At 42.7% G+C, this 12,530-nt stretch overlaps 2 protein-coding genes across 4 annotated transcripts in view; both read right to left on the reverse strand.

Moving 5' to 3' along the window:
• Window positions 1-12,530, reverse strand: part of LOC147678708 (phospholipid scramblase family member 5-like) — a 250,081-nt gene that overhangs the window by 191,673 nt on the left and 45,878 nt on the right. The window lies entirely within an intron of this gene.
• LOC147678709 (phospholipid scramblase family member 5-like) overlaps window positions 1-12,530 on the reverse strand; it is a 106,974-nt gene that overhangs the window by 48,228 nt on the left and 46,216 nt on the right. For all 3 annotated transcript variants that reach the window (XM_086946161.1, XM_086946160.1, XM_086946162.1), the window contains exon 4: window positions 102-129. In XM_086946161.1, the coding sequence (XP_086802287.1) occupies window positions 102-129 (28 nt within the window). The remainder of the gene's footprint in view (window positions 1-101; window positions 130-12,530) is intronic.

Raw genomic sequence — 12,530 nt, forward strand, 5'->3', positions numbered from 1 at the left:
TGCTTGACCCTTTATTAGCAGTCTCTGTATTTATATGTGCTTTATCTTAGTGTGAATAAGTCACCTCGTCAGTGTCAAGTAAAATGACAGAATGTACTCACGCTTCTGATGGATTAGAATCTGGTCCACCTGCAGAGGGTAAAAACACAGAACTCAGTCTTGGGAGCACTAACTGAAGGCATAACACACTGAGCAAAGGACTAGCCACTTTCACTTTCACTTTCAATCATGTGTTCATTCATCCAGTCATTCATTTATGTATGCATGCACGTATTTATTGATTCATTCCTTCATGTATGAATTCAACTATTCGTTCATTCACACATTAATTTATGTTTGCGTACATTCGTTTATTCATCTACTCAATCGTTAATGTATGCATGTATTTATTTATTCATTCATCAACTCATTCATGTATGCATGCATTTATTCATTCATTCATGTATGAATGTAATTATTCATTCATCCAAACTTCAATTTATGTGTGCATATATTTATTTATTTCTTCATCCACTCATTCATTCATGTATGCATGCATGCATTTATTTATTCATACACTCATTCGTGTATGCATGTATTTATTTATTTATTCAGCAACTCATTAATTTATGTATGCATTTATTCATTCATTCATTCATTTGTTTATGTGTTTTGCAAAGCCTTAGACTGTGACAAGCTACATGTCACGGTCGCTGATGGAGATAAGTCAAAACCCTACAGTAAGTGCTATATAAATGCAATTACAATACAATGCAATACAAAGTGTTTGTAGCGCTCTATGGAAGGGAGGGAGGGACCAGGCTGTGGGGCTTCATTTTAGGCTTCCGTGGTGAATGAACTGCATGAGGAGGAGCAGAGGGCCAATTTAGAGAAGGAGAGGGCCAGTGTGTTCATGACCCTTGTGGGGGAGGATCCCCTCTGAAGAAGAGGCCTACCTTCAGCCTCCTCTCCGACATCCGCTCCATCCTGGACAGATGAGTGACAGTAGCCCTTATTCTCCTCAACCTTTCAGCAGCCTTTGACACAGTCTCTCACCGCACCCTAACACACAGACCTTACGACGCAGGGATCAGACAAAGGCCCTCGACTGGACCCGCTCGTTCCTCTCCGGCAGAACGCAGCTGGTTAGACTCCCTCCCTTCCTCTCGGACCCCACACCGACCACCTGCGGGGTCCCCCAAGGATCCTCATTCAGCTCCACATTGTTCAACATCTACATGGCTCTGCTCGCCCCCATCGTCAGAACACATGGACTCAATATTGTTTCATACACAGACGACAACCAACTCATCCTCTCCCTATCTAATGAACCCAACACAGCTAAATTCAAGTTTCAAGAAGGCATGGAAGCAGTCGCCAAATGGATGAAGAGCAGCTATCTACAACTCAATACGGACAAAACAAAAGTACTCATCATTGGCCTGGAATAACACCTGGTGGCCCCCTGCCCTCAGAAGCCCGCCCACCCCCACGGACTACGCACTCCGGAAACAACAAAAACCACAAACTTCAAAACATCCAGAATGCCGTCGCCAGACTAATCCTCAACCTGCAAGAACACTGCCACATCACCTAGCACCAGCGCACACTCCACTGGATCCCCATTGAGGCAAGAATCACCTTCAAGATTCTCACCCACGCACACAAAGCCCTCTACAACACCAGTCCAGCATACTTGAAAGCTGACTCACATTCCACGCACCCCAAAGGACCCTACGATCAGCTCAGCTCTCCTATGCCGTGGTCCCTCGCACCAGGAAGTCCAGATCAGGAGGCCGCTCTTTCTCCTTCCTCTTGGCCAGAACCTGAAACGCGCTCCCGCTCCACCTCAGACAGACGACATCACTCCCCAACTTCACGAGTGACCTCAATACATGGCTCTTCGATAGACCTCCTCCTTGATGAACGGGACCTTGCGCCTCCCCCCCACCCCCCCCCCTAGTGCCTTGAGACACTTACGGGTGAGTAGTCTCCCTTAACAAACCTATGATTGATTGATTGACTTGTGTGTTTGGTTTCTTGGCTCTGGTCTTGGCGGGTTCCACAGCTCTAGGCCCAGGACACTGATCATTTTACCTCGGTGGAGTCTGAGACTGAATCCGGCTTCAGTGGTCAGGCTCTCATTCACTGTACCCCTCCTCGGGTGTCCAGGCTTCTGTGCAGGGGCACCCTTCTTGGGGGCTTTTCAGCTACCCCAGGCTCCTGGCTTGGAAGCCACAGGAGCCGTAGAGACCCTTTAACATGAAGGGTGGAGGGCGGGTGCACTCCAGGGGAAGGTGGAGGCAGGTGCCACACTGGACGAGGTGCATCTTTTTTTTTTGTCCTCATTTAAAGATAATATGCTTCCATTAAAAACAAGAAAGATGGTTCTTTTCTGACCCCTTCAAATGTCCGAAGATGAACTTTTAATTACCGGTCCGGTTTCACCCCCACAGAGGAGAAAGTATACTATGTATCACCAGAGCCGCACCTTCAAACACTTCTTTAGGGTTTCAGAACCTCAAACTTGAAAAGGAAAGCGGCCCTTATATTCTCACTTACCAGTGAGTGGCCTTTTTCAGACTAGTCCCCTGGACCGGTATGCAACGGTTACCATGCATATTTTACAACGCGGTACCGTTACAACGATACTTTTACCACGCAGGTCGTTACAACGAAATGCGCTGGGGGCGCGCCAGGATAGTAAATACTTTAATTTACTATCCAACTCCTTTCCCTAGAGTCCACGGGGACTGGAGTTGGAATAGTAAATTAAATAATTTACTATCCAGCGCCCCTCCACGCAAGTCGTAACGACTTGCGTGGTAAAAGTAGCGTTGTAACGGTATGCGTTGTACAAGTACGCGTGGTACCGTCATACATCCCCCTGGACCATGTCTGAAGCATATTATTTAATCATAGGACCCAGAAATACAAAAATCTGCTGAACAATTAAAGGAACATAAACCATAAACTAGAATATTTGAAACCCAGTTTCTCATAATATATGTTGAGCTCCTGTCTCAGCCCACGTATCCCAGATTTTCCAATATTTGGTCTTTTTTTGCAAAATTGCCTGCTTAATCCAAACGTGCTATCCTCTGAATGGAATAAATCCATTCATTCTTTGTAGGAGGGCATGCGAATATCCATTTAATACATAATTCCCTTCGAGCTAAAAGAATCAGGGTAAAAAAAAGAGCTTTATGCTTCTTTGTTAGTATTAAATCAACCCCCACTAGGAGGCATCCCAAAACTTACTGATTTAGAGGTTAGTTTTATTTCCATCCTCATAACATCCGATATGTTCTTACCTACTTTAGCCCAGAATTCATTTATTACCGGACAGCTCCAAAACATATGGACTTCGTTGGCATTATCTTATCCACATTTGGGGCATTTCTTGATCTCCCGATTTCCCATCTTTGAGATTTTTCGCGGGGTCAAGTATGCTTTATGAGCTGTGAAAAGGTGATTCTTTTTTAATGGTGCAGCAATTATACATGACCAGAGAAGTGACATTGATACTTGCCCCATAGATTTGAGATCTTCATCTGGCAGGTCCTTCTTCCAAATTTCCATAAATGAGGCCTGCTCCTCTTCTCCATTTTGTACCAAGAGCCAGTACCATTCTGCCACCTGCTTTTCATTATTGTTTTTAGAGCAAATCTTTAGTGGCAAGTACGAATTGCCTATCAGATCTTTTCCAACTGCCTTTGTCCAACTTGTTAATTGGTAGTATTTAAACTTTGAAGTCAAGTTTCCAGTTAAAGCTGATAAATGCGGCCAACATATAAGTTCTCCATCAATTAACAGGTGGCCCCCAGAAAAAATTCCACCGTTTCTCAGAGGTAGCGCCAAGGCATCTGTCAAGCATGCTGGTATCCCCGGAGAATTCCAAATGGGGGTTATATCGTTATAATATGGAATTTTTAAGAGCCGACTTACTTGCGACCAAACTTTTACAGATGTCAGCAGAATCTTCAATGTAACTTTTTTTTAAATTTAGGGTTACCAAATTTTAGAAGGAAACCATCGGCTTGTTGAGATAGTGCCTGTGTAAATGCTTTAAAAAGGGGAGAAAACGCGCTGTGTTCCAGCATTAATTGTCGGAAATGTTTTAACTGAAATGCACACATATATAAATAAAGATCCGGGCTAGCGATCCCACCATATTCTTTTTTCTTTCTACGTTTTTTCTGGGAAATCCTAGGGCTCTTATTTCCCCATATAAACTTTGTAAAAAGGCCCTGCGCCTTCTTAAACCAACTTTTTGGGAACTCAAGGGCGATAGAGATACATAAAAAGGTGTATTTATGAAAAATCGACATTTTCAATAAATTGGATTTACCCAGAAAAGAAAGAGATATAGCCCCCCAGTAATTTAAGAGTAGACTTACTTCTTTTATTACTTTATCAAAATTGACTTGCGTAATTTTATCTATATTGTGAGTTATTTGAATTCCCAGGTATCTTATCTCCCTCTTTTCATAGGTGCTTGCAAACTCTGTATTCCATTTCATTAACTCTGTTTTTTGTTGGTTTAACAGATATCCTGAGACCCTTCCAAACCTCTCTATCTCCAACCATATTTCTGGGTAAGATTTTTCTATATTCCCCATGTATACAATAAGGTCATCAGCATAAAACCTATTTTTGTTCCCCATCCGTTATAACTAAATGGGATGATGTTCCGCGATGCTCTTAAATTAAAAGCTAAGGGCTCGATATACATGTTAAAAAGTAACGGGGAAAGAGGGCAACCCTGTCTAGTTCCTCTTTTAATTTGTATTGCTCGGGACAAGTCCCCATTAACCAGGATTTTAGCTGAGGTATTTTTATAGATGTATTTAATTGATGCTAAGCAATTCTCTCCCAAATCAAAGCACTGTATTACTTTAAAAAAAAGTTCCAGTTAACTCGATCAAACACCTTGGCGTCATCGAATGTCATTACCGCCAAGGGGGAGTTGTATGTTTGTGACACATCTATAGCGCCAATAAGATCTTGCGTCAACTCACTTAATTTTCTCCCCTTCATGAATCTTTTTTGGTCCGGATGTATAAGTGACCCTAAAACTTTATCTAATCGTTGTGTTAAGACCTGCGTGTAGATTTTATGGTCGCAGTTCAACAGCGAGATTGGGCGATAAGATTCACAATCTCGCAGATTTTTATTTGGTTTTAAAAGGATTATAATTGTTGTTCCTCCCAGGTTACTGGAGGGCTATTTCCTTCTATGAAAGAGGAGTTAAATAGTTGTAGTAGGAAAGGTGTTAATTCATCCTTTAAGATCTTATAGATCTCATTTGGGATGGAGTCTGTACCGTCAGCTTTCCCCTTTTTTAAGGAGTTAACCACTTGATATAGTTCTTCCATTGAAAAGGAGCTATTTATAACATCTCTGTCTTCTTGTCGGAGAGTGGGGAGATAAATCTCTGATAGGAATTCTTCCATGCTAGCTTCATCTATGATATCATCTTCTGTATACAATTTATTAAAAAACTGGACAAAAGCTTCTTCAATTTCCTCACTTTCTGTGACTACCCTACCATTATCAGTAAGTCGTATGTCTTTTATGCAGTTTCTTGTTTGTTCTTGCCTTGTCTTCCACGCGAGAAGCTTGCTACACCCTTCGCCATACTCATGGTGTGCCAGTTTACTGACATCCCATTTTTTTTAAATATAGCTTCTAGATGGTTAGCTAGTTTACATTTAACAGATGTTAAGCTGTTTATAGTAGTCACATTCTCCCTATCACCCTCTAAACTATCAGACCGTCTCTGTATCTCATTTTCCAGGTTTTTAGTGTCCATTTTTATTTTCTTTGTTTGTGCCCAGGATATAATTGTTAACACCCCCCTCAGAAATGCTTTGTATGTATCCCATACAATTTGAATAGGTGCAGTATTTAAGTTTAAATCAAAAAATTCTTTAGTTTCTGTTTTCAACCTTTCAATTATGTCTTGCTCCACTAATAATACTCGATTGATAGTATACCTACTATGTGACTGGGTCCTACAGATATCTATTTTCAAACTTACAGCCGAATGATCGGACATATGCTCAGGGACATGACTAATTTGACTAATATTTTGTCAAGCTTTTATCCCGACCAGGAAAAAATCGATCCTCGACCTATGTCCGTATTTTTCCCACCCTTAACTTTAGATTTATTGGCCAAGTCACTCCAGATGTCTATTAGACCTAAGTCGAGCATTAGTTGTTTTAGAGTTTTTCTCATTTTTTGTGTTTTGGAATTAGCTCTGAGAGAGGTCGAATTCTTGTTTGGATTGAGCACCAGATTAAAATCCCCTCCTAAGATAATATCATTATCAGCTTCTACTAAATGAGGTATCAAGGCATACAGGTGGGCTGGGTCATCAATGTTGGGACCATAATAGCTTGCTAACGTGAATCCAACTCCACTGATCTTTATTTTAGCAACAGCTCATCTTCCTCCTGGGTCCACTATACCCTCTTCCACTACCGCAGCAGCTGATTTTTTAATTAAGATAGCCCCTCCTTTGGTTATACATGTCTGATTTGTATATATAAAATGTTCCACCCAATTCTGTTGCCTTAAAATTGAGACCCATTCTTCTTTTAGTAAATGGGATTCTTGAATAAGAAAGATTTTTCTCCCTGATAGTCTCAAATATTCCGGAATCTTATTTCTTCTCCGCGGGACCCTCAAGCCATTTACATTCCAGGTCGTTATTTCTAATTCCTTTACTCTAACGTTAGACATAGAAAGGATGTTTATTTCCTTTATATCTTATGTTTGCAAAAATGGCCAGAAATGTACTTACATCTTCAAATGAGGACATTCTTTTTTTATTTTTTTCCCACATGCTCCCCACCCCTTGTGAAAAACAAAAATGTGTACTTTTTTGAATGAGGGGCCACCCTCCACCCCATGGGGAATCCCCCCTTTCTACTATTTGAGGAAACCTCCGGTTTCAAGCTCTATTTCTAGCCAGGGTTTTTTCAAAAGTGCCTATATGGATGAAGTGCTCTTTATTTTACTTAACAGGGTGTTTGCTTCGACCCGATCTCTAAATGTATACATTTTGTTTTCCCACATGACTTTGAGGGAGGCTGGAAAGCGTAAGTTAGCTGTTGCTCCTAACTTTTTTAATTCCTGCATGGCCTTCCCTAATTCCCATTGTTTTTCTTGGGTTATGTGGGATATGTACGATCTAATTCGGAATGACCATGCGTTTCTCTTGTATTCCGCTGCTTTTAAACCTTCTGCCAGAATTTTCTCCTTTAACATATATGTCCTGAAATTAACCAGGATCTTCCTGGGGTTTTTCTTACCAGGCTTTTTCAAATATGGATCACGGTGTACTCGCTGTACATCTTCCTCCAGGGTTTTCCTGTCAATATCAGGATGTAACTCAAGGTTAATTATGAAAGCTTTTACGTATTCACCTTCTGCATCTTCTGGTATATTTAAAAATCTTATGTTGTTTCGTCTGGTAGCATTTTCTATATTTTCCACTTATCTTTAAGGGTTCTGTCCTCGCTTCTTAATGCCTGGATCTCTTGTGTATTTTTATCCACTTTTTTTGTTAAACTCTCAACCACTTCTTCCATGGCAACTACTCTGTTTGAGATTGCAGTCAACTTCGTCTCAAGAATTTCTCAAGCTGATTGTATTTTTAATTGGTTATTCTCAGAGACCGCAAATTTGTCCATGATTTTCGCTAACAAAGTAGTTAAAAGTCCCTCAGTAAGTGAGGTCTCTTCCTTATCCGTTGCTGTATCTGTGGTATTTAACGGCTTCTGAACAGCTGCCACGTTTCCCTTTTCATTCATAGTGGGAACTTCCAGATTACCCTGAGCAGGTTGGAATGCAGGTAATGGTATGGGTGGCGATTCTACTGCCACATCATTCAAGTCTTGCGACAAGAGCTCATACCTATTCTCCAACGGAATTGGCACCATCGTCTCCTTATTAACACACCCTAAATGAGTGTGAAAAAGACTAATAGAATTCTTCTCTGCTTCTACTGCCACTGTTGGATCTGTCGAGACCCTTGCTACTGATGGCTGTATATTGTGCACCTTAAAGAAAGATCTTAATGATGGAGTGACTCTTGTACTACTTGTTCCGCTCGTTTTGTTTTTAGTAAAATTTTTCCGTTCTTTTTTTGAAGGAGTATTATTATACGCACTTGCAGCTTTGCCTTTACTTTCCTGTTGAAGTTGAAACTTTTATCCACTTTCGCCTCTTTTATCTCTCTTACCACTAGTTGATCTCCTGCCGTAGTTTTAGACCCAGACTTATATGAAAAGCTCTCCAACCCCCAGATTTCCCTACTCCCAAGAGTGTACCTGTTTGGTTTACTCTTTTCTGGTTCTGATAATAAATTCCTAGCGTGGTCTTCCTGTGAAACTCTCTCCCTCTCGTAGTGTAGCTTTGGCCCCCAGTCTCTCCTCTTTTGTCTTACTATAGACATTGAAGTCTGTAATACATTTTGTTCACTATTTACTGGGGACAGCCGTACCAAACATGCAGGAGCTGAGCCAGTACATAGTTCCACTCTGGCCGAAATTCCCCTTCTAATTGCCAGTCCTGCTGCTGCCTCAGACCAGTGTCCTCCGCCAGGCGTTTGATCTTTCCCTGCCGCAACTTCTCCACTTCAGAACGAACTAGGCGCCCTGCACCAGCGCCCTATTTTGCAGTAAACCTTTAGCTGCCTAGACCCCCAAAAATACTGCAGGGAAAACTGTCTAAGAGGAGCATGCCACCAGAAATTTCAGACTCAGCCACGTTCTACCGAACCAATGTGCTTGCAATTTTTTGTCCGCTTTATGCCCATTATATCCTTAAACCTTAATTCTGGAAAGGAGAGAAAATTGGCGCCTATTTCACTAAAGCCCAAGAGAGATTTTACTGAACCCAAGGGCCTTGAGTTCAAAATTTTGAATTAAACGGAACAGTCTGTAGAGCCCCCAGGAGTATGTCTGAACTATGCCCAAGTTCACCTTGGAACTCAAGTTAATTATCGTTTTGCCCAGAAGGAGTAACGAGCGTCAAAAACACTCCTCAGCCTCAGCCAGCTTCACCAGCAATGCAGGGAGAGCCACAACCCACACGCCACCCGCAAAACGACAGGTAGCAGATGCCGCCGGGCCGCACACCCCAGTTCCTCCCAGGCTCACCTTGTCTTGACTCACGAGGAAGAAACTACAGGTTCAGACGCAAGGGCAAAGCAAAGCAAACGCCGCCGCCGAGGGACATACACACCGAGTCTCTCCGAATCTCTCCAAAACGCCACTTGCCTCAATCTCCCCCTCACAAAGACGTCCGCATTTGCCCCCGCGTCCCAGTCCAAACAGACGGTGCAGGCGAGGTGCATCTTGGGAACGTTCTTTAACCCCTTCGCTGCGGCGGGAATCCTGCTGCAGCGCTAAGGGGGCGGGGGGGCCGAGCGGCGCTCGCTTGCTAGTGACGGAGCCGCTCCGTCACGAACCGCGGTTGAGCTATGCTCATGACGGAGCGGTTCCGTCATGGCCCGCCCGCTCAATGGAACGTCCAGCGCAGGCGCTGAATCCGCGCCGCGCAGTCGCGCCGAGCGGGCCACGACGGAACCTCTCCGTCATGAGCACAGCTCAACCGAGGCTCATGACGGAGCCGCTCCGTCATGAGCATAGAAGGGGTTAAGCTTAAGGAGAATCACCATCCCCCCACGCTCTGCCTCCAGCTGCATAATTTCAAAGCAGACAAAAGCTTTCAAAACCTTGGCATGCACGTGGCGTACACCCATCTGTATACACGTCAAAGATCAATATCCTTGACCAAACCCCTCCCACCCGTTCTTGCACTCCTAAAAACTCTGGGGCTCATTTATGAGCCTTGCAACACTTTTGCGCCCCTGGTGCGTCACTTTTTGTGATGTGCTGGCGGCGTTAAAAGGGCGCCATGTTGCGCCCTATTTACAAAGTGATGCAAATGCGTCACTTTGTAAACCCCTTCCAAACATTATACTTGCGTCAGGTGTAATGTATACAGGGTGGGCGTTCCCCCGCATCAAGGTCTCATAGATGAGGTGCATTGAAATCTATAAGATTTCAGTGCGCTACTTCTAGGACGCCATTGCGTGAAAATCTTGTACATGCCTCATGGGGGTGACACAGAACCTTTTCACATGGGACTTGACCCATGTGAAAGGACACATTGCGGGAGTTATGTCTGTTTTCAGACACACCCCAGACAGACCCCAGCAATGAGCCACTTTTGCGCAAACAGATACATCAGGAATACTGACATATCTGTAACTCCTTGCGACATGAAGTGCTGCACTTTAAATACGGCTCATCTATGGTGTCGCATGGAGGGTGCACTGAGAGGTGTTGCATTGCTGCTTTGTCGCCCAACTTCTAATCCCTGCTTCCTCACTAGACCAAGCTACATGATCTTTGCCAAATAGCTTCACCTCCCTCTTCCTATGTTTCCTTATTGTGAAACTTGCAAGACTAACCAACTAGCAATTTCCTAATTGACTTCTATATAAACAACCATTTACAAATGCAGAGGGTTTGACCTTGGCACACCGTCTCTTTAAAACGGTGACCTCAGCAAACACTGATCTGTCATGGGTGTCATTGACAAAGTTGGCTAAGCATGTTCACCAGTGTAGACATTACATATATCCACTTGCAGGAGTCCTTCTCTTTTCTGAGTCTACGAGGCTTTGGCTCAGATGAAATCAAACGAGAGAGGGGCCGTTGAGTATGTAACACCTCTCCATGACCTCAGACTATCATGAGCATCGAATGACATTTACAGTAAAGTATTGGGGGCCAGATGTACGACCGTTTTATGGGGTTGCAAAGGGGATTTCAGCCCCTTTGAGACCACAAAATAGCTCAATGTAGTAACCCAATTTTATGAGTCGCGTTCCAAGGGCATCCTTTCCTAATAGCAAGTCCAAAACCTATGTATGAATGTTTTGCGACTGCAATTGTGGTCGCAAAACACTCGCAGTTTACCACCCTTCTCAGAAAGGTATCTTGTTACGCCGTGGCCAGCATTGGAAGTTCTGCACCATACTACCTCTTGTCTCCTGCCGGGAAACAGCGTTTACAACGCTGTCATAACATCGCAGTGCTCATGTAATTTGCCTCAGTGGTCTCTGACATTATATCCATCATTGGTCCTGGGCTGTAACATGTGCCAGTGGTTTTTGACATTGTATGCATCAGTGGTTGTAGGCAATAACATGCATCAGTGGTGGTATTCAAACAGAATATCGAGTTGGAAATGTCGACGAACACAAATATCTAGTAGTAAATATTGTGACACCGAAATATTGATAGCAAAAATATCGTGGTCAAGAATTTCGAATTTAAGGAAAAAAGGATATTGTTTTCAAAAATATAGAAGTCATTAATATCATTTGCAAAAATATAATTGTTTAATATATCGATTTTTAAATTAGTGTTATGTATTTTAGTTTAAATTTTGAATGTATGTGATGTATTTTTTTTGTATAAGTATTGTTTATGTTTTTTAATAAATGTGTTAAATTGTTAGTAGTTAGCAATTTTACTTTAATTCCATTTTACGTATTTTACTTCTGTAGTGGGTGTGTGGGTTTATAGGGGAATAGGGTGGAAAGTAATTTAACTATAAAAAATTAATGATGTTTTTTTATTTATTCATGTTTATTGAATTAAGATTTTATAGTGTTACTTGTGGGAAGTAATTTATTTGTAATGAATTATTAGTTAACTACCAATTAATATTATTCAATTAATTGGTAGTTATTTATGGTGATGTCACTTGCTATGTCAAGAATGAAGTATTATGTGACGCCATCAGCAGTGCATTGCGGGGGTGCAAGTTATAGTTAGCTGAACGAACTATAACGGCCGAATTTCTCTGGTTTGGCACAAGTGAAATGTCTAACTAACTATAACGGCCCTGAAACCTATGGTTTTCTCAGTGAATTTCAAAGTTTTTTTAGATGCTAATTTCTAACTATAACGTCCCTGAAACCTATGGTTTTTTCTGTGAATTTCAAAGGTTTTTTAAATGCTAATTTCTAACTATAACATAGCAGTTGCGTTTGCAGAGTGGTGGAAAAAGGTGAGCGTGGCCTCCAAACACCTTTTAGCAATCCCACTGTGTGGGATTTACTGCAGGTAACAGGAGGGGTAGTTAGCCCACCAGGTACCTCCAGTAAGCGACACAGAGCTGCATTGGAGAGAGGTATTGCGCGGCCACGCCCCTTTTTACACCACGCTGCAAAGGCCGCTTCTGGTGCACTGCTGCTCGGAAGATAAAGTCCACTTTTGTCCTTAGGTCCTCAGGACATAAGAGGACCTCATCGCCCCACCAGCAGTGCACCAGAAGCCACTTTAGCAGAGTGGTGTAAAAAGGGGCGTGGCCTTGGACCACCTCTCTGCAATGCAGCTCAGTGGCGTTTCCTGGAGGTACCTGGTTGGCTAGTTGGCCCCCAGGGACACTCAGGATTGAAGGGGAATTAATTCCCCAATTTACAATGCGCCAGGGGGCCTGTTTGTAGAGTGGTGCAG

This window comes from Lissotriton vulgaris, chromosome 12 (genome assembly GCF_964263255.1).
Source record: "Lissotriton vulgaris chromosome 12, aLisVul1.2, whole genome shotgun sequence".
Lineage (NCBI taxonomy): Eukaryota > Metazoa > Chordata > Amphibia > Caudata > Salamandridae > Lissotriton > Lissotriton vulgaris.